Here is a 23395-nt window from a genome sequence, read left to right on the forward strand (position 1 = left end):
TATGTCTTTCCTCCATGGGACTGAGAGGTCCTGAAGTCCAAGAATGATATGAAACCATCTTGTACTGTGGTCCCAGGCCTGCACACTCAGCAAACATCTCTGGATTAAATGAGTCACGGGAAGGACCTCTGAGCCAAGGAAAGGGTTCAATAAATACAGTCAAGGAATTGATGCTGTGAGCAAAACTAGAAAAAGCAGACTGCCCCAGAATCCAACACCAAGCTTCCCTGCGCATCATGTTCGCAGCAGGAGGAAGACCCTCGGTCTTCAAAGAACTTAGAATCTACTTAGATTACAAAAAGTGTTCTGAGAAAGCATTTTAAGTGCTCTACTGAGACAGCCATTTATTACTAAAATGTGAAGACATCCTCCCCTTAAAGTGAGGTGTAGTGGTTTTCACAGGCTAAGGACTTCAAGATGACATTCCATTGGTGCTTAGCACGAACCGCGAACAAGAGCTCACTGGGTCGCACCAAGGAAGGGAATTAACCTACTCAGAAAATCTCAAATGCTGCCTTTTTTGCTCACCGGCTGAGAAACTGCCATCTGGAAGGTTTAGCAGATGAAAGGCATTATGATGGTTCTGCTGGAATATTCCTGGTAGGCAGAGAACACAAGATGCCAGAACTTAAAAAAAGAAAGAAAAAAAAAAAAATCACATAATTCCGATTACCTCATTTCACCTTTCTTTTCAATCAATCCAAATTCAGCCTGTTGTAGATATTCAACCATTAAACAGAGAAACCCTGCAAATGCTTTGCTCAATCATTCAACTGCCAAAATCTCCACGAAGCCTGTGCATCCCCCACATTCTAATGCTCTGGCCTGCGCCAGCTCGGCACCCCTAGCGCACAACCTTGAAACCAAAAGACAGCAAAAAAGCAAGAAAGGCTAAATTAAATTTCACCGAGCCCATCCTCGCATTCCTGGACTCTCAGTAGGTCCACCTTAATATCTCAGAAGTGTGTGGCCTTAACGTGCATTTTCCATCCCTGACTCTGGATGGGTTGTGCCTGTGTCAATGAAATGAATCACCCACACTCAAGCAAAGGCAGCACTCTTGTCTGTGTTGCTTCTTTTGTTTTCTGGTCTCTCCCAAAACTGCCTGGCCCTGCAAGGCCAACATGAAGGAATCCACCACTTCAAGGCCCAGCCCAACTCCTGCACAGAAGCCGGGCCTGAAAGAGGCTTTTTTGCTGTTGTTGTTTTGAGACCTCAGGCTATGAAATCTGATAAAAATTATCTTCAGACTAGTATCATAAAAAGCCCTTTTCCCCTGGAGGAGCCCAGCAATTTGAAAGTGTCTGGCAAAGCATGTTCTTGCTCCATTCTTCAGAGCCTTCCCTGAGGCAGGCGCGCGTTGGCTCAAAGTCAGAGGGAAGGAAACTGAGTCTCTGGGGGCCTGGCCCGGAACAGGCTACAGAAGCCAAGGCCTCATGCAGCCTTTTAGTATTTAATGCAACAAGATCACTAGACACTGTCCACATCGCCTTGGAGTCCAAGGATGAGCAGGGAAATTGAAGCACAGATGATCCATGTGCTCTCACAAGACCCCCACCAAAAAAAACCACACAGCCGACTGGAGACCAGCTCACCCCAGAGTGCGGATGGCAACGACCGTGTTCGCCAGCCAAACAAAATGCGATAGCATCCTCAACCCCTTCCAATCAAAAGGGTGTCAGCCTCTGACTGGAAGTACCTACCCACTGCCACTCTGCATTTATTTTCCATTTCTCTAATGGCCTTGATGCCTCCCACTCTCGCATTCTAAAATCCCAGGTGCACAGAGAATGTTCTTACCTCCTCAAAATGTTAAAAACATGCATGTCTATATATGCTGTCAAAGTTTCAAGAACATTAATTATCTTCAGCCAGAATCAGAATTTAGCAACAGCTCCCTGCCACCACCACCCCGCGCCCGCCCCCGCCCTGCACTGGGCCCCCTGCTCTAGGACCCTAACAGTAGAACCCCTTCCGAGTGATTTAACATCCCGGGAAATCCTTCAACAGGACCACTATATGTACTGTCATCCAAAACAAATAATTTTTAAAGTGAAAGGGGACACTATTAATCATCACATGGGGACTACAGGTGTCAACAAAAATTCTCACTGAAAACCAAGACCTATTGAGCATTTTAAAGGCCCTACTCTGGGTGCAGAGATGACCATCAATGTCACATTAAATGGACAGCCCCACCCTCTTAAAGCTGACTGATTAGTGCAGGATACAGACAATCAAATAAACACCCAAATAAGTAATAATAATCTACCTTAATTATTATGGGTGCTCAGAAGGAAAAGTCTTGAGTAGTATGACAGAATATTTGACAGCTTAACCTAATTTGGGGAGAATCCCAAGTGTGCCGGAAATAATAGCATGGGTACAGGTTCTGAAGTAGAAAGGATTCCAGAAGGAAAAGAAAGGCAAGAGGGTTGGAGCGTGAAAGAAGGGGTAAGGACAAGGTGGGCAGTGGAGGAGAAAAAGGAGACAGGGAAGATTTTAGGCTGCACCAAGGACAGCGGGAAGCTATGGAGGTCACTCATAGATGCGAATGTCATGATCAGACAGAGGCGGGACAGGGGGACTCCGGTGCAGCGTGGAAAGTGGACCGTAGGGAAAAAAGAAGGCAGAGAAAGAGCAGGAGGCCAGTGTAGCTGGGAGGATGGAGCCTCAGATCAGGGCAATGGTTATGCAGATGGACTAATGAGGGCAGGTGTGAAAGAGATTAAGAGGTGACATCCAAAGACCCTGGTTACAGGTAAAAAAAAGTTGCCAAGATTCTGGCTCGGTCAGAAAAAAAAGGGCCTGAACATAAGACAGCAAAGTCAGTTCCTTATATAATCCCGAATTGCTCCAGGGTTGCCTTATAATCTTGTTCACAGGGCCTCAAAAAATCCATCTCATAATGTTAAAATGAAATGCAAATACTAAAGCTACCCAACCGCAGTTTTCCTTCACCCACAAGTCAGTGAATCTTTCAACAATCTAAACGAGACAGATTCACCCAAACTCAATATTCTGTGTTTGCTGTGACCTCTTTAGTTATGTCATCCAATAATACAACTGAAGATGAAGTTATTAAGAGTTCTGAATGACACAGGAGGCTCGCCTCTGATCTTTACAGATGGTATTCCAATCTCGAATCCTTTCTAGGATTGAAAATCTGTGGTTCCCATTTATTTCTTCACTTCGATGAACAACTGTTTTTAAACCGAATTAAAAATGAATGGTAGTCATCCATTAAGAGAATCTGACAAATGGAAAGGAATGGTTTAGATTGTAATGGCTACACTACCCTGTACCACTACTCCCAAAGACTGGATTTTCATGAAATATATCACAATTAGAACAGTGTCTAGCCTCTTCAGTAATGTCAAGCCATGAAATCCTGTGCACTTAAATAAAAATGATCAATTACAGTAAAAATTACTAACTTACATTCAGATCATACTGTCCAATCTGCAAAGTTTGAGTTTATTAGGGACCTTGATAGCACAAGTAGGCAAATATAAATGTACACTCAGGAATCAAGATTTCTCACAAGGGCTCAAGTGGTAGGGAATAACAGAGCTCTTCCATAACGCCATTTCTATGACAGAGAGGTAAGGTAGGCTTTTTGCCTCACCCTTCATGAGCCAACGAGGAAAACTGTCTGGGACCAAAGTCTGGATTACGGTACATTAAGTGTCCCTACTTAAGTGTCATGTCTCAGATTTTCTAGAGAGGTTTCCATTTGAAATATTGAAACATTATCAACGGACATGCACATATATGCATTTTTCCTTTTTTGAGTAATTGTATTATTTGCGACAAAACAAATTCATTAAATGTGGTTTGATTTGTACTCTATTATAAAATATTTGATATAAGTCTATAAATGGAAGCAGGTAGTCTTTGTTATGGGGGGGCGGATCTATGGGGGGTATGTTGTCCCAATTTGAATTTTTAAAACTATGTAGTCACCACTACCTTATCTTACCACACATACCCTAACTCACTCAAAAAAGGGTCCCAGAAAGTATCCAGGAAACACGGAGGAGGGGGTCTGTAGCTCTGCGAGGAAAGATGTGCAAAATGGTGTCAGGGATAAATCTCTATAGATAAAGACCAGAACAGAGGTAATGAGAATTAGAGGGAAAAGATTAAAAAATTAAAGGGAGTGTACACCTAGCAGGAGGGGGCGGGAGAAAAGACAAAAGATGCCTGTTCTTGGGAAAGCCCTCTAGGTTTGAACTAAAATGGATGGCAGAAGTCAGGATGATCCGCTGCTTGGGACTTCCTCCACAGCCAGGCTTGCTAAGCTTTCACCGAGAGAGGTGAAAGAGAGCAGCACAAGCACAGAGAAAGCCGCCTGTGATAGGCACTTTCCATCTCCCCAAACAGCCACTGTCAGCCCCCCAACTCCTGCACCAGCACAAATCTCCACATCAGAGAAGGGGGGAAAATTAGTTCACATTTGGCTAATGCTTTACAGTTAACTAAGCACTCTCACGATTTTTTATTTAGTCATTCATGCATTCAAAACAATTCATGGAATGCCTTCTAGGAGCTGGGGCCTGCCAAGACCTGGGATGAAACACGAAGGAGGTCCTGGCCCTCAGTGAAACCAAGGGTTATTACTTTGATTAAATTTACTTTTAAATCTTAGCTCTAGAAATCATCTCTCTCCCCCTCTTTCCCCCTCCTCCTTTCTCCTTTACCCTCCCTCCTCCCCTCTGCCTAAGTTATTTTTCAGCTCCTAAACTCAAGGGTAGAATGACCTCCTGGTTACTTTTCATGAGATGGAACAGAGGGACCAGGAAAAACCTTCAGAACTGTCCTTAAGACCTGAAGAACAGATTCATTACCCTTACCTTAACTCTGACCAATCACCTCCCGACATAACCCCAAACCCCCTAATCCACAATTTTCTTGTGATTTTACCCTATATAATCTGTAACCTACACATCATCATGCTTTTGAGCATTAGCTTTCTGTTCTCCTGGATGATGCCATCCAACAATAAAATAGCCAATATTTCTCCAAAGCCATCCTCAGTATTGAGTGTTTGGCTCTGCCAGCACCTGGGGATCGAACCTTTTCTGTTCTATAACATCAGAACCTCAAAGACCAGGGGAAATGAGTTCCGTAACTAAATCGGCACCAAAGAAGGACACTGTGCCAAGCGCCCTGGAGAGGTGCAATTACAACAACGTAATCCTGCACGAGGGAGGGATTTACTGACTGATGTCTTTATCTTTTCACCGTTGTTTAAAATAGTTCCAGTGGTGGACCTGGCTAGACAGAACACAATCCATATGATTTGACAACTTATAAGACTCACAATTTAAGAGCCAGCTTGTATTTTAACTATTTAAACCCACTTTTGATTTATCCTTTAGAAAACAAGCAATATTTAAGGACATCAAAGTCAACTATTTCCCAATCTACAGTTTCAAGCCCTACAAACCCCAAGCAGGGTAAGTATCAACTGCAAAAAACCAAGAACAAAAGAGAAAATATTAAATGAACAACAGTAAGAGTTGACTTTTCGACAGATAAGATAAATCAACAATTGAATGACACATTGTAGTGCTAAAAACAACAGAATCCTAAAACCAGTTTTTTTTTTAAAAAAAAAAGTCCTTTAAAAATTAAGGCAAGCAATATTAGTGTATCGCTATGGAAAAGTTTGGCAATTTGTCAAAAAAATTAAAAATAAAATTACCATATGATCAGCAATTCCAATACGAAAGTATGACACAATAAGACTCGCCACTAGGGAAATCTCTGCAGCAGAGCGCAGAGAACTGAGTGCTAAGGGAGGGAGCACCACATAACGCAAGCGAGAAAAAGTCGTGAAAAGTCGTGACCTGAACCAAGGCAGGGGCAGGTGGTGGAAAGGGAAATAAGACAGCACACTGATCAAGTTAAGACTGAGCAAGTATTACTGTTTGCAGTATTGTTCAGGGTCTGAAATTTTAACCTACTTAGAAGTTAACACGTTAGACGGCCACAGTTTCATGAATGCTGGCAGAAGACATGAAACTCCTGGCTCAGAGACAAATGGTGGTTTACGACAAAGCAATAGTGGTAGCCAGAGTATCAGCATTTGCACCAGTTCCCTGAGCAACCATTTCCACAGGACACTGCAGAGAGGCTTCACACAGTGAACTGAATGAACTAGAAGAGGACCCCTGAATTTAGGAAACAGAAATATTTTTTCATTGGCATCTACCTTCCAAGGCTCTCCACTGTACAAATATCCTTGAAAAGGTCCAGAACAGAGACAATCAGTACTTCATCTCTAAAGATGTGCAGAAACACGAAAGATCTGTGGAGAACTGTTTCCCAATATACTCACTTTACCTCTGAGGAAAGGAAGACTCAAAAAGCTTAAAATGTACCAGGGTAACATAGCTAGAAAGCAACAGAAGTGAGATTCACACCCAGACCTTATGATACCAAGTCTCGATATGCCATTATGATGCCACTGCCTTCCACTATTCAAAATCCTATTACATGAAACATAGCAACTTCTGCTAAGGGGAGAGTATATGGGAGTGATATATAGGTTCTCCAGGCTTCCTTGGAGGTTGTCAGTGCACCTCGGAAGGAAACAAGGAATATGCTAGGGGCTGGTAACTACCTAGCCATTAAGGACAGAAGTTCTCCTTGTGCTCTAAGTCTCAAAACTCAAATGGTAGAACATAACGAGGCTGTTGTAGAAGGCAACAGGAGTTTCTCTCTTTGTAGGGAGGGAGAACTCCACTCCCCCTTCCTAAATCCACCTCGCAAAATTTTAAGTGTTACGTGAAAATGCATTCAGAATGGTGACTAAAAGTTTGTATGTTAATCTTCGGCCTTTATTTCATAAAATTACTTCCAGAGGTATGCGTTAAAATCACTTTCCATATAAAAATTATCTCTTTTAATCTGTACATTTAAACTAGCTAACACGTCACATATATAATTAAAAGAAAGTAAAGGAACTATATAAGACGCTGAAAAAATCTGGTTGGCAGTCTCTTCATTTTGATAACAAATATATCGGTTTCAAGAGTCAAAGGCAATTGCAGAAAATTACTTCACAAATGAGGGTTAATTATTTTGAACACAAGTGATCAAGCTTATTCACCATTAACATAAGCGAGCAAATGGCTTAGTTGGCTTCAAGGGTACAATGACAGAGGTTCGGCAACTGCAGTTCTTTTAGGCTCCCTGGGCCCAATGAAGAGTGGACACTGGACTGAGGATTTTTGGCCCAGTCTGCAAGGTCATTAAGCACTTACGGAATCCTTATCAGGCTGAAAAATCCTCTTCTTTGAAAAAGAGCTCCCCATGAGAAGCCTGAACCCTCACAACCACCACCACCAGGTTCCTCTTCAAGAGGTAAAAGGTACAGGTGGTACCTATCACACTAACAGCAATGTCTGAACCCATTCAACTTAATAAGACTGCCCATTTTATGCCACTTACTTAAACCTCTGGATGGCTGCCCAACACATACAAAGCTGCCACACTGCACGACACCAGGGAGCCTCACGCGCATCCCAGGGAGTTACGTGGTTCACAGCCTGTGCAGCTGTATGCGGCAGCAGCCCTTAGGCAGCAGGGGTCACTCCCTCAGATATTTCTCCATTAAAACCGAATTCCTGATCAATTTTTTATTTAATCCATGAATCACTAGATTCTAGCAGTCACCACGGATCTAAATTGATGGCTGCAAGCAGTTAATTTTCACATATTATTAAACAAATGAAAAATATTATTTAGAGTTTAGTTCTGACTAAATGCCAGTAAGATTCATGTTGGAAATAACAAGAGTGGGGTTTCGACATCTTATCTCATACTGGAGATTTGAGAGTCCTCCCTCCCTCTAGAATCTTAATGTCAAGCCTAATTTCCACATAGACATTACTCTTCTGATGAGGAAGGAGCAAATACCTATTGCAGATACCAAGTAAATAAACTTTTACAGATATATTACGAAGAAAAAAAATGTGTTCTGAACAAATGTTCTCACTTGGCTTTCACCAGCGGCATGGCTGTTAATTATAAATGCTTCTCTAATTGCTTAAACCAGCTTGGAGGTGATCTCAGTGTCATTTTCCAATAGGCTGGCTAACTGACTGCTTGCAAACAATTCATTCCACAAATGTCAAAAAAGCAAACAGAAATTCTCTTCTCTCATCCAATTTCATTCAGCAGAGCCAGTTGCTTCTGAGACAGGCTCTTCCTGCCCCTTCATTGCCCTGGTCCCCTGCCTTGACCTAAACTTCCCCATCTGTGTCTTCTTTCAGGGCCAGATGTCTCGCGATCTCTGTATGTTGCTCCAGTCTGTGCCCACTGGGTGGGGCTGCCTAGACTCCTAACATCCTGTGCTCTCCACTGTCAATAATTATCCTGGAAGCCTGTTGTTCTGCCCTCTCCAAATCAACTGCTCACATGTGTCAGTTTTACATCTTACCTAACTCAGGATCCACAACTCCTGGCAAAAAGACTCTTTGGTTCCCTGGAGACAAACTGGCCAGTGGCAGAGATACAAAGTGCCTGAGAAGCCTTCTGCCGGTCTTAAAAACCTGAGAAGCTGAGGAGCCACCCACCCGGTTAGTTCCAGATGATTATGTTCTGAACAGGACACATCTGAACACATTTAACTGGATGTGCATACAACTTATACACAATACACCTGTGTCTAGCCTTGATTTGCTTTTACCCTGACCACAAGGTAATAAATCAGCCTGTTACCACAGGCACACCTTGTTTTATTGTGCTCCACTTTGTGCTTCATTCACAGATGTAACGTGTTTTACAAACTGAAGGCAAGTCCTGCCACCAGCAACAAGATTACAACTTGCTTTATTACAAGACTTGCTTTATTGCGATGGTCTGGACCCAAACCCATAATATCTGAGGTATGCTTGTATTTCATAGAAGCTGGCAGAAGACACAAGAATCCTGAGTGAAAGACAAAGGACATTTTTGTTCACAGCACAGCAGGCAGCACGAGCATCATGTTTGTGTCAGTTTTCCTGTCCCCCAAAGTCCAATAGGGGTGGCACTGAGGGGCCCAGATGGAAGCTGCACGTGCTGCTTTATGTTCGCATCACAGCTGAGGAGCCTGTACTTGGGAACCTGCTGCTGCTTTATTCTAAGCAGTGAGATTGCTTTGTTCCCAAGAGAGACATCTCCTCATCCTTCAAGGTTCCTCACTGCAATCACAACCCTAAGAAATGACCCAGATGAAGAGCATTCTCAGCACACATGGAGGAGCATCTCCAAACAACCTGCTTGTATCCCTAAATTGAGATAAGTAGCCTTACGGGGTTCACGGTCCCAGCACCTCCTCTATGTGAATTCCCACTACACTCATGTCATGCATTGCAAAAGCAGCAGCATATGCCCCTCGCTGGAAAAGTACCTGGTAACGCCCCGTTATTTCACTGTTTAATCCAATAATATTATCTGGGATCCCCCCAAGCGTATTCTTCCCTCAACACAGCACCCAACAGAGCTTTGCTTCTCCTTTCTGTTCCACCTCTTCTACCTTTGTAAACTTATGTATGTTTAGTAATGCACGAGAAATCAAAAATAGTGGACAGGAGAGAAGCTGGTCTCAATCTGGGCAAAACTTTAGGTCCAGAAATCTTTGTCCACATAAAGGAAGAGAAACCACTTATGATAGGTCAGAAAATGGAAAACAATGAGAGTTCCACCTGACAAATGCTGACCCTGAAAGGCACTAAACCCAGGGAAGGAGGCAGCTTTCTTTTATTACAATGTCAATGATTTCTCATTTATTTTTTACTTCTCATACAATGAAAAATCATTTAAAATGCCAAATTCCTTAAAGTTCAACAGCCTATAAACACCATTTGTAACAAAAACTTGTAAGCATGTAAATGTAAATTCAATTAAAAAATCTGTAATTATCAGAGTTATATATTCATGAATTAAGCAACTTCATAAACATACCTACTTATGCATAACAAATTTCTGCAGAGGGGCCCAGATGGATGCTAATTTTGTTCCTAAGAAAATTATTTTCAACTTATTTCATAATTACTGGATATCTACTACCTGCTTATTTTAGGTATTTTTATTGGCATATTTGTATTCTTTTATTGGAATTGTAATGTTCTACATATACTACCATTTAAAAAAAAACAAAACCTAGGTAGGTCTGTGACCTCAAAATGACCCCCTAGACAAGACATGAGAAACACGGGTATTTGTGACATGGTAACAGAGGGCTGGTCAGGTCATGCCGGGGATGGGCATGGTGGACAGCTGCAGCTAAACGTCAGAGTAAACTAGGGTCCAAAAGAGAAGAGAATGGAGCAGCTGTCCTGGCTAAAAAATTCTCAGATCCAATTGCCAAAGCCTGACATGAGTGAAAAGTTTTATCATACAGAGTCCATGTCCCTGACTCAGAAAGTTGAGGTTCCCGACACTGACAACACTTTTCCCAGGTGATAATGAACCAAAATCCTGCCTGTGTCCTTAGAAGTCATCTATTCCTCACTTGATTACAATGACAGCATTCACTGAGGACTCATCCCTCAGGCACCAAGCTCAGGGTGGTGCGTGCATCATTTCGTTGAATCTTTACAATCTCCCTAGAGGTATGCACTATTACCCATTTTCTGCCCAAGAGGAACAGTTCAGAGTAATGAAGTAATAGTTCATGGCTACACAGCTTTGAAAGGTCAAGACCAACATCTGAACCCAAGGAGTCTCACTCTTAATCACCATTTTATATTTTGCAATATTCTATGCCTAGCCCTGGGGCGGGGCGGGGGGAGGTTAGAAATAAAGAGTAAATGCCCTTTTTTTAAAAAAAAAAAACACCTTGTACTATCTAGAGCTCATCAGTGCAAAACAAACAAAATAAATTCCATGGGTATATGCATTCAGAGATAAGAAAAACCAAATAGGACATATGTGAATACACAAACTAAGTTCATCATCAATCTTTAAATACCTAATAGCTCAAGTGAAATATGAACAATATTAGAGATGACGAAGAATTTCAAATAATACCTATGCCATCAAGCTTAATCTATTCAATATGCGACTTTATGTGCAAATTAATTGGAAGCCTTCGCGTTTCTGCTAACTTAAAAGCCACATATGGAATCCATATGAAGCAGGAGTTTGAGTCGGCTCATTCCAAAGCACAAGAATAATACATAATAAATAACCTGAGTACTTACTCCACATAAGCAAGGTTGATGTTAATCAAATGACTGCGCCAAAACTGCTTAGCAGAATCAAACGGCGTCGAAGCGCCGGGACTCGGAAACCGGCAGTCGGCGAGCACACAGCCTACAGACAGCTAGGCCCAACGCCGACTTCATCCTAGTTCAGCGCATAAATGGTAAACAGATGCCTTCTCCACCGTCCTCGTCTTCAGCAAGACATGAAATCCTCAAGGCCTCCCGTGGTCCCCTCTGCAGACTTTCCCCATGCAGCGAGGCCGAGAATGGCTGAGCCCACTGAGACGCTAAGCTCCCAGAACAGCAGCTGTTCCCTGTTTTATAAATCGGGGGCTTTGCTTAGAATTTTGCTTGGAGAGGGGAAAAAAAAAGGATTCCACTACTAAGAAGAGGGAGAATGGTGGGGAAGAGAGGTAAAAACTGGAAGGCTAAGTGATTTTAAGGTCCCTTTCAACATTTAAGTCCTAAGATTATGTAATCAGGAGTGCAAAAGACCTATTTAAAGGGTACTTCCAATACGTGGGAACTAAAATGACCCACAAGAACGCTGATTTAAGAATTTGCATTCCTGTTCAAAATAATTTCAACCTTTTGTCCTTTCATCAGCGGGTTAACTTTTTTAAAGAGGGAGGAAGGGTTTAGCTTTCCTAAAAACAAAACCCCCTGTCTTCTCAATTTGGAATTAAAATCACAGAAAGAAGGGAAAAGAGAAGAGGAAAATTCAATAGAAAAGACACTTAAAATTTATAAACTGCACTTGAAAGGTTCTCAACAATCTGCTGATGCCTCCAGCTAATATGTAGTAATTTCATAGTTCAAAGAGTTTATTTTCTAATCTTCATTTAAGAACAAAAAATAAAATAAGTCTTTTTTTTCTGCTTGTGTCTTAGATACTAAAATTGATCCCTGGTTTTTATTTTTAACTTAGTTTCATTTACTTTGCATATTTATAGTATACTGTGATAAGGAAATTTTAGTCTTTTATCACAAATAAAATTTTTTAGAGATCATATGATCATTTAGGTAGCTTTTCTTTCTCCAAAGAGAGCACCAACTTTTTTAACAAAATAAAATCCCAAGGATATAGATCAATACATAATGCGCATGAAAGGTACATATTGATAATACATATTTTTAAGATCTAAAGACATACATCAATATTTAAATGGAATTTATATGTATTTCACAGAATGGAAAAAAAAAGATTTCAATCCTCTTTTTAGTGACCCTAATCCTTTCATTTCTAAAATATTGTTTTGCTTTTTTTTTTTTTTTTAGGAAAAGTAATATTTATTAAAATAAGTTTCAAGAGAGAAACAGGATACACCAGAGATGGCCGCAGCCCCATATTTTTTTAAGAAGATGAGTAAAACACTATTTTTGTAACTTTTATGTGATAGTTTTAAATCTTCACTGGAGAGAACTTTAAAACTCTCAAAGCATATAATAAAAATATTAGAGATTATAAAATCTGGAAGATTCAGAAATGAAAATGCGACATTTAATTGTATCATCTAGCCATCTCTTCATTCAGTTTATTCTTTCAAAAATCAATAGATGAAGTTAAAAGAGCTGGTATCAAAGAAACACTATTTTCTCTAGGATTCTAGTTATGAGACTTTAAAAAAATACTAAGTAGCATTTGAGCACCAAGAATAAAACAGGTGCTCAAAAGTTCTCAACTACGTTTTTCTGTCTACCTAACGGTCATGTTGAAAAACATTTAAAGTTAGGGGCCTACTTGTTTTTGTTTTTGTTTTTCAGTTACTTAACACTGTAACTCCTTTAAAAGCACAGGGTTTCTCTCTTAAATGCCTAAAGCAGATTTATTGATTTTTTTTTCAGTTGTGCAAAATTAATATTTATTTACAAGGTATTTATTCTGTGTGTAGAAAACACTTATTCTAAATGTTATCCTGAGCAGGGAAATGCCAGTAAAGTTAGAAGAAATACTTAAAAGGTAGTGATGAAAGCGTTTTTCCATTACAAAGTTAAGTAACTGAGGTTTGCTATATTCAAATCCTTGTGACTACAAATGAAACTCTAAAATTTTGTTTGTTTGTTTGTTTGGGGGTGTTTGTTCACTGCTCTCAGAACTTTTGCCCAAGAGTCTCCACTTTTACTATACTTGAACCAGAAGAAAGTATTATTGAGATTGTGGTGGGATTCTTTTCCTTTAAAACAAGGTGTATTAATGTTGCTGTATTGTTTTTACAGTAGAAAAATCATAAAGTTCCCTAATCTAAAAAATGCATCAAATAAATGGACTCATTACAAAACTGAGCATTATCAATAGTAACCTGAAGGGAGTGAGACAGAGGAGAAGAGGAAGAAAGCCACCGAGACAGATTCCCTAAGTATTTAAGGTTGACTTTCTGTTAGCCTGAGATAGAATTTTCCAAAGTATTCCCCTTTTTCTACCCAAGACGTAGCTTACTCACTGGGCGTGGGGTAGCAACTTTTCAAAAATGGGGGATGCCCCTCTTTTTTCTCTGATAGGAAACAGAGCCTGAAGTAGGCAAAAATTTCTACGTATCCCCCCACCCACTTTCCCTCTAGAGATTCATCCATCTCACTAATAGGTTTCGCTTATAAATGCATGCCTTCCTGTGAATTACTTAAAAGTAGTGTTCCCCAAAGTAGGATTCCCTGGTGACCTGGGGAGCCAGAAGAGACAATTTTAGAATTTAGCATTAAGTAACTTTGAATAAGAAAGTAATTTCCTTTTCAATTCTCTTTTAATCCTAAATTCTAGTCAAGGAGAAAGTCTCCATTTGATGCCAGGATGTCGAACACTCTGCGCCCTTGTTAACCTCCATGGTAACAAAGGAAAATCTGCCTGACTCCAGCCTGCCAGCAGGCACCAATAGCTACCAAGAAGTTAATAAGTCATGTTATTGTCATTGTGTGCATTTGAATAGTGATATTTTTCAAGTTTCTTTTTTAAATAATTGTATTTAAGGTTTGAAAACGGAGTCAATTTAAAAGAAAAGAAGTTTGAAATAGTCTAGATCCTTGCAACTCAAAATGAGATCAGTGGACCAGCAGCTTCCGCCTGAGCTGGGGAGCTTGTTAAAGGTGTCAGATCTTTGGCCTCTGTCACACCTACTGAATCAGAATCTGACTCTTAAACAAGATCCCCGTGTGAACTGCATGCACATTAAAATCTGAGAAACTGGGGTGGCACAAGAGTTTATCCAAAAACACGCAGTTTGCAAATGACTGAGCTTTGAGATGTACTACTTTAGATCATCAGATGGCTATCTTCAAGATACTCCCTGAAATTAGCTGGCTGAGGTCAGGACAAGGAGCAACTCGAATGCTTTCCCCAAAGAGGAATTGCAAGCCATCAATGGGTTGTGAGATCAATGAGTGCATCTAAACCAGCAAACTAGCAGTGTTGGAGGGGTGTAGTGGGTAAGCTAAAACTGCTTTAAATATGCTCCTATAATATCCTGTCATGCTACACAGATCATTCTTTTTTACCAATGAATACATCAATTGGAAGGACACATAAGGGGAAAATATGAGTTATCTGTATCACTGACTTGATGTTCACCTTTGCAACCTAAAGAATTTGAGACACAGAGTAAAACAATGATCAAAATATGTAGGACTTATACCAGAGAAACTTAGATGGATGGATGGATGGATGGATGGATGGATGGATAGTTACAGCCATCTGGGTATTTCCAGAATATCCAGATTTAATGAATGTTAATAAAATGTTTCTATTTCCTAGGTGTGAGATGGAAACTCAACTTCCCAATACAAAACACTACTATGAGATAGTTTGGTTTTACAAAGAAACTAACTGGGTAAAGAAAAATGAGAAAATTAACAACAAACAATAGATGCAAACTCGGAGTCTGGTATCCATAAGAATGACGTGCCATTCATTTCAATGAAAAAGAACATTGTGAACATTTATTAGATCTTTTTTCCCTTTAGTTATTTTGAGAATGCACTTATGTAAGCTGAACATTACAGAGAACAAAAAATATATGTTACATTGTAAGATTATTTTAATAGTTCTGAAAGAAGAAGAACAATCTAAAGAAATTATGGGCGTTGAGGAAAATAAAATAATAATTGCTAATACCTCTTGCATATTCTAAGCAGTTTATGCATATTAACTCTAACCCTCATGCCTCCGGGTTAGTTGTCAGGTCTTAATACTACTATTAATAATATTAACACTACAGCTAAGAATACCACATTGCAGATGAGGTAGAGACTTAACAGAAAGGTAAGTAACCTAAGGTCACAAGCCTGGGAATGGAGCTGGGTAAAAATTCAGACATATTTGAAATCCAAATTTCTTCACACCATTCTCTTCTACCTCCAGAGCAGTAGATGCCCACATCAGGATGACCCATTCCTCACTCCCTAATACTGTACTCCATAAAGAATTTTTCTAAGAGGCCAATGACTGTGGAGTCTTCATCCGTTAAGAGGCTGGGCCATACTGATCCAACTATATCTTAAAACAGGAAAACAAAGTTTTGGCATGAAACACTTCAACTGTGATCAGAACTTCAGTACTTACTTGGCAGAATTAAGTTTTGAGGCTGCTTCGGGGGAAATAGTAACAGTTTGGGGAAATTTTTCTGGAAACAAAACATTATACTTTGAGAAATGATTAAGTCAAGTATTCCTCTTTTATTAGGACTACTTAATTAAGTAAAAGTATTAAAATAGCTGGCCTGAATATTTATTAGAGCACCAGCTGTTCCCTCCAAATTTTTAGAAATTCTAGCCTTAGTGCCAAGAATGATTTAGAAAAAATTTTCAACAAATGAGAAGAGCCCTTTGCCTTGTGATACTTATCTAAATAGTAAATAGCGGCTGAAAGAGGTATAGACCATCACTATGCCTTTTCAATGAGCGGATCCAACTACTTCTAAACACTATTTTACTATTGAGGTTGGTGAGTACATTACTTAAAAATCATACCTTGCATTTCATAATCGACAAGCCTTTGTGTACATACAGGTAATATCATTGTGCTAACCATAGGGTCTACATGCCATTTTGGGTTTGGGTCTACATGAGAGGTTCGCTCCGGGGCAAGATTTTAGGAGTGATGATGACTATGCCCCAGTAAAACATCTCGGAGAACTAATTTTTTATTCAGATTTTTATTTCTTCCAAAAGATTTCCACTTTAAGAGCCCGGCCATAAACAAACACCTAATTTATTCTTTTAACGGGGTAGGGGAAAGAAAGACACCAAGAAAATAATGGGAAAATTCATTATACATACTCTGAATATTCCATACTGAAACTTTTTAAAGAAAATTGACCAATATCGGGGTTGGGTCTCCTGCGTTTGCTTTATTCATTGTCAGCTCTCGGTGATAGTGCTGCAAAATTGGACACGAGAGAAGAAATGTCCCTACTGCAGCAGCACAGCAGAGTGGAGTCAATTAAACCGCCATAGAGATGTAGACAGTAACTCCCCTTCCCCCAGCCCCCACACAAGGATGCTGAGGCCAGGGCACAGGAAGGAGCCCTGGGAAACAGAGGCTGCAAGGCAAAGCACCTTGGACAAGGAGGCTGGTTTTTGAAGGGAGGACAGTTCGCTGTCTGTGGTTAGATTCAGTCCACCACACTTAAGTGTGTGGGACAGCAAGGCCAAAAGAACAAAGCGTCTATTTCTTCATCGTTCCTGTCGAATAAATAACTAGCTTCTATCCCCATATGATGCTAATTTTTAGCATATTAATTGCAGCACAAGAGGTTCTCTTCAGCAGAGATTTTCTCATTTTGTTTTAAGGGCTTCGGGTTTAAAAATAAACTGGCTTTTTTGGATTAATAAAAAATTCCATGGAGGATAAAATAGGCCACAGTATAAGCAAAGAACACTAGCTTCGTGTGCTGGTGAAGTCGGTCATTCTTGGGTCAGAACTCTACACCGCCCCCTCTCCACTCCCCCAAGTGTCTCCTCTGGAGAGCCATAGGAAGAGAGGCCATATCTTGCCAAGAAAAACAAGCCAGAGCTTCTCAGACTCAGCTGAGCATCAGAATCACCTGCAGGGGTTTAAAAAACAAAATCCAGGAATACCAGGGCCCAATCCCAACCTAATAAATCAGGTCACCTCCTGACCAACAACTTACTAATGCTGCTACATCTATAAAGGAGTAAAACATCAACTGATCCCACAGAAGTCACCCCTAGTTAGCAAGAAGGGTTTCCTATGCATAAAGAGATTCATGCAGAGAAAAACCCATACTGGGAGTAATTTTTTAAAAATATGCCTTGAACATCAAGATCCAAAAACATCTGAAGACTAGAATGGTAGTTTTCAATTGTTTAAGCAGTAGACTTCTTTTTTCAAGCAAAATCCTTCATACTATCCCAAAATAGTAAACCTAATAGCTGAACTTCTCTGGGGGACAAAAAGGTCAGAGACACTCATGCTCAGGCCCCTGAGCATCCCAAGGAAGCCTAGGCCTACTGGTAGCACAGCTTGAAAACCACCAGGCCAGAATAAGACATTTAAATGGGATAAATATATAGTCCTAAATCTAAATTCAAATAATTAATTGAAAGGTTAGGGTTCTGATTAGCACTTAGCCTAGGGAGATGGGGTTAACAAAGTTCACTTGAAGGGGAAAGGTTTCATTGCACTAGAAATTCAACTTGAGCCAACAATGTTCTCTGGCTGCCAGGAAAGCATGTGCAGTTTCACCTGGGTTCATAACTACTATATGTATTGAGAGATTTACCTTTTCCAAAGCACCTTCACATACATGGCCTCATTTAATACTAGATAACAACTGTGTGAGCTATTGGAATTATTTTCTCCATACTTTAGATGAGCAACTGAGGAACTAATTTGTGAGAGTAACTTACTCAATGACAAATCCAGGCAGTAGCAGAGGCTTCTGCCTCTAGGTTCAGCACAGCCTAGAGACTTAAGGAAGAGTTCAAAAGTAACAGCCCACCTCTCTCTAGATGGCTGGAACAGTGTGTGAAGAATGTGTTCCATTCTGGTTGCTACATTAACGGAAGTGTGTCCAAATGGGACTACAGGCTGAGTACCATGACCAGGGCAAGTTATAATCTGGAAATAATATATGAAGAACTCATGGAGGAACTAAGAGCTTTTAAAGATGGAAAACAGAAGGTTTAGGAATGACATAATCGCCATTTTGAAGTAATGAAGGGCCCTGGAGAAAGGAGTCTTATTTTGTATCACACAAGAGTAACCTAAGCCCTTCCCTTCTCCTTCCTGAAAAATCCAGTCCTAAAACCATTAGGGACCAAGTATGGTGGGCCTTTGCTCAGGGACGGGTATGGGGAGGAATATGGAAGCCCGGAACAGGATATCAGAGCCTGATCAGAGTGAGAAGGTGTTCACATTGGGGTGTGAGGTTGAGACACAACATGTTGGAGCAGAAGCAGGTAAGGAGGGTAGCCATGTGAGGGGTGGGGGCAGCAGGGGAAGACTGGCTACATACCAGGAGATTTACCACATAAGTAAATTGTTAAAGAGTAATGGGAGCCAGGAATCTCACTGTCAGAGAAGATAGTTATAAATAAGAAAAAGGAAAAACCTATAAGAAGCCCTGTGGTATCATATAGGAATTTGAGGTATCGATTTTAACTGATGATTTTCAAAATATATAGACAAATATAGAAATGCGAATATAAATGCATTTACGTGTGCATATGTGTCCACTGAGAGGTCCCAGGGGTGGCGATACTATAATAGTAATGAGCACACTTAACAACCAGATCTTGGTTTCTAACTACCACTCTCCACTCAAAGGAACCTGGGCTCCTTGGAGAAACGGCTGATACAAAACAGATGACACCAGTACATTACACAATGACCTTGGGACATCTTGTGCTGCCAGAAAACAAAGAAGTACTCTAAGAACAATGAGAATTAAAGGGTAACAGGAGGCAGATTGAAAAGACTACCACCGACTGCCAAACCCGGACCAACTAGCACATCAAAGTAAGTAATAAGATTAACAGTTTAATTAAAACACACTGGGGGGAGGGGGGATAGGCATGTAAGTTCTCGCTGATATTAATTAATTAATTAATTAAAATTTAATGAAGAATGAGCTATTTACATAGTTTCAAAGTAATCTGCTACAAAATTATAAAAATTATCAAAAAAGAGGTAAAGAGTAACTTTACGATGGAGAAGCTTGGAAGACAACACTTTAATCAAGTGACCATCATCAGCAATGGGATGAACAGAAAGTGCCACCTGATGTCATTCAATGAGAACACAGCACCATTTCTGTAATTTTCCTGCCAAAGACACACAGCCTGAATCCAAGAATGAGGAAACGGCAGACAAATCCAGATTGAGGGACATTCTACCAAAATAACTGGTTTATAATCTTCAAAACTGTCAAGATCCTGACAGTGAAGGGCTGAAAGAAACTAAAAAGACTTAACTAAATACAATGTGTGTTTTGAACTGGATTCCTTTGCTTTACAAGACATGATTGGAACAACTGGGAAACTTGAATGAGGTCTAAAAATTAAATGATGGTAATGTATCAATTGTAATTTCCCGACTTTGATGGTTGTACTGTTGCCATCTAGAAGAACCTCGTTTATAGAAAATATACACTAAAGTGTTGGTATGATAGCCATCATGCTGCTAACTTTTTCTCAAATGATTCAGGATGAAAACAAACGGTACCACTTGCAATTTTTTTGACATGTGAGATCGTTGCAAAATAAAAATTAAAAATCAGCAACAGCAAATTAGGAGGGTGGCAGTTACAGAGAAACAGATTACATCTGTTTGAGGATATATGAAACTCTCTAACAATTAAAGTGGTCCAAAAACAGATCCATCCTTAGAAGGGTTGCTGGGATGTTAGAGAGAAAATGCTTCACTGAATAGGAAGTTAAAGGAGATGATGCCTATGTACTTTCCAATGATTTCATCATTCCTTCATTCAACAAGCATCTATTAAACACCTACTATGTTTCAGACAATGTGCTAGACACTGGGCTTATGAAAGTGACTGAGAGACAGTCCCTGCAGTTGAGGCCCTTATCAACCAGAGAAGTCGGATGGTTCAGAAGTTAGAAATTTTAACACAGTCATCCATGTTAATATAGAAAGAAACATGTGACTCAAGAGCATTATCTTTAATACTACAATTTTCTTTTATGAATTTTCAATAGACTACACAATAATTTATTATTCTATCATATTCTTTAACATTTTCATCCTAACATTTTTGTGCTTGTGGGTGGTGTTAATTGAGGCATATGCAAAAACTTTATCACTTTTCAATTACGAACAGATGTAAGTAACTTACTTGATGTTTTATTTTAAAATAACAAGCATCTCCTAAAATAAGTTTCAAAGGAGAAGCTAGGGCTATAGTTACTGGAAGAGACAACACTCCAAAGTGAACCCTGACATGTTTTTTAATGCCTCAAAAGTCACTCCACATCTTTGTATTCTAATTTCTTTGTCTGTCACAAAGATGTCACAATATGCTTGTAAGATGCTTTGAGATGCTTAGAAGAAAGACATCATAATTATAAAGCTCTGTTCAAATACAGGTTGCTTTCACCTTCTGCCAGGGACTACTACTGTGGCCAAATTAAGGCAGAGTGATCCATCTAAATGAGCTCACCTTGGCAATTTTATGGGGATTGGAACATTATTTGGTTTTCCAGCTTTCCCCCTTGGCTTCGTTTCAATCTTCCAGGCATATCATCAAGTGAGAGTGCTTTAGTGCCTTCTCACTGACCCGAGAGTGAGCGGCCAAACTGAGCAAGTCAGTATTCAATTACTCCCCCCACTGTGGTCTACACACCTTTCTTAACACTTTTCCCATATGACACTTTCATAACCATATTTAGCTTTCTTCCCACCATCTCCTTGTAATTCAAAAGGCAATTTAGACTCCCATATGGTTGCCGTCGAAGCTAACAGATGTCTAGCAAATTAAAACAAAAATTATGACTTATAAACTGCTGATGTAACATCATTCCAGAACATCTTACAATTCATAGTGAATCATAAGATAAGGCTTCAAACGTGATGCCCCCCAAGGTTCCCTAAATCTCTCTCCTCTCTGCATTTAAGCCCTGTGGAAACAAATTAGATACAACATTCTGCCATCAAGCCAGGATAAACCTCCACTTAAGAATACAATATAATATTTGCAAGCACATCAAAGACAAATTTGGCCTTAGGTACCTAAGGCTGTTCTAATCCTTGTACAGCAAAAAGGAGAAAAAAACGACTTGGTTCTCCCAAATTATTCAAGGCTTCCACTGAGCCATGAGACTTTCTTCTAAGTAAAAATTAAATCTAGTGAATCCATTTGCCTCATCTCCTTGGACATAAGGCGTCACCATTACCTGGTAGTAATAATGCCAACGTACCAGGCAATCGTATTTTAGAAATTCGAAAGCCCAAGATGGGACTGGTATGAAGACATTAACAATAATGATATTTACCATTTGTTAAATATTGAGACAGTATGCTAGGCAATACTCATTGAATCCTTGAATCTACGGCTCCATTATCAATGTTAGTTTCCCTTATAAACAAGAAATTAAGGCTCAGTGCATCGCACTGCATTTTCCAAAGAGAGCCACAACTCACCTAACCTAAACACTCATCCATCAAAAGATGGGATCCTTTTCTTGGCCCCCCTTGAAATTCAGAAGGCTCCACGCATGCTTTAACCAGCAGAATACATGAAAGCGACACTGGGCCAGTTTTAGGTATAGCCTTAACTGCCCGGAAGCTGCTTCTTCCAGTATCATAAACACAAAGAAGCCACATGTAAATGATCCAACCAACAACCCTGGCTGAGCTCTCAGGAAGCATCAACTGTTAGTCACGTAAATGCACTCCACCCCAGTTAGCCTTCGGATAACTCCAGCCTCGGCCATATTTCACTGCAACTGCATGGAAAATCCCAAGTGCCAATTGCTCAGATGAGCCTCGTCATATCGCAGAACTGAGATATAATAATAAAGTTCTGTTTCAAACCGCTAAGTTAGGGGGTTGTGTATTATGTAGCAAGAGATAACCAGAATACTGAGTTCAATTTACTTGCCTAGAAACAGTTAAGTATAAGAGCCAGAATCCAAAAGCATCCAGAGGAGCAAAGCATCTATGAATGGTAGATGATGGGATGGGAAAATTCAGGACCCAAAAGAAGCAACTGTAAAACGAAACTCCCTTTTTTCTTCCCTCCCCACCCCAAAGCAGCCTCGGGGTTTTCTGAGGAATGTCTTAGTATGGTGACACCCTCGATAAAATCAATTCCTTTCTGGCTTGAGTTCTGCCAATATGAAATAGAAAAACTGAGATTCTTTTCCCCCACCACCTTATGATAACTAATGAGAAAGGAATTTGCACAAGATGTTGACTTTGTTACTCAGAATATCACTACAACTGTTATATAAAAGGATTCAGGTTTTATATACAAAACTCCTCTAATAATAAAAATATATTTAATGACTCATAGGACTACACTAGAGATTCACAGCAGGACCAGGGTAAAATGCATACTATACCAATAAGTGAATAAGCCAAGAAGAAATTCAGAAAAGGTTTGGTTTGTTTTTGTTTGTTTGTTTGTTTATGAAACGATCTTTGAAGAACAAGTGAAATAATAAAACTGATCTTCAGACAAGTCTCAGTATGAGAAAAAGTCTATAATTTAACAAATATCCCAATATATACTACTTTCATTATATATTAGGGCCCATCTGTTGTATTTTTCTACCCCAGCATATTGGAACTCAAAAGGCTCATTCTTTTCAGAACAAGAAAGAACCTTAAGACTCATTCACCTTCATTTTAACAGCTGAGAGACTGAGGCTCGGGGCAGTTAACTGAGTAGCAAGAAGCCAAACTACTCATTAGTAAGAGAACCAAGCTCTTAGCGCTGGTGCTACTATATTTTCCATTTTTATTTTACCAGAATTTTACCTCCGAATGTCTTCAATGTATTTCAAATTTATTCAGCATTTCACAGTTTGAACATGAAAGATTAGGAAACTATGCTCTCTGTTATAAGAGTTGCACGGAGCCTGTTTCTGACACTCACAGACAAGATAGTGACTCTGTACAGAGCACAGGTGTGCAACTTTCCAGAAACAGGCTGCCAAGTTACTGACCCCAATTCTTCAGTCACTAACATTTTAATCTGAATTACTTTGATCAAATATCA

The 23395-nt window shown here is 39.9% G+C and overlaps 1 protein-coding gene across 3 annotated transcripts in view; it reads right to left on the reverse strand.

Annotated features, from left to right (window-relative positions):
• TSPAN5 (tetraspanin 5) overlaps nucleotides 1–23395 on the reverse strand; it is a 268358-nt gene that overhangs the window by 121599 nt on the left and 123364 nt on the right. The window contains exon 1 of one of the 3 annotated variants that reach the window (XM_015588472.1): nucleotides 529–561. The exons of the other annotated variants lie outside the window; for them this stretch is intronic. Within the exon in view, the coding sequence (XP_015443958.1) occupies nucleotides 529–546 (18 nt within the window). The 5' untranslated portion in view covers nucleotides 547–561. Of the gene's footprint in view, nucleotides 1–528; nucleotides 562–23395 lie in introns of those variants that run through there. 3 annotated transcript variants of the gene reach the window in all.

This window comes from Pteropus alecto, unplaced genomic scaffold (genome assembly GCF_000325575.1).
Source record: "Pteropus alecto unplaced genomic scaffold, ASM32557v1 scaffold63, whole genome shotgun sequence".
Taxonomy (NCBI): Eukaryota; Metazoa; Chordata; class Mammalia; order Chiroptera; family Pteropodidae; genus Pteropus; species Pteropus alecto.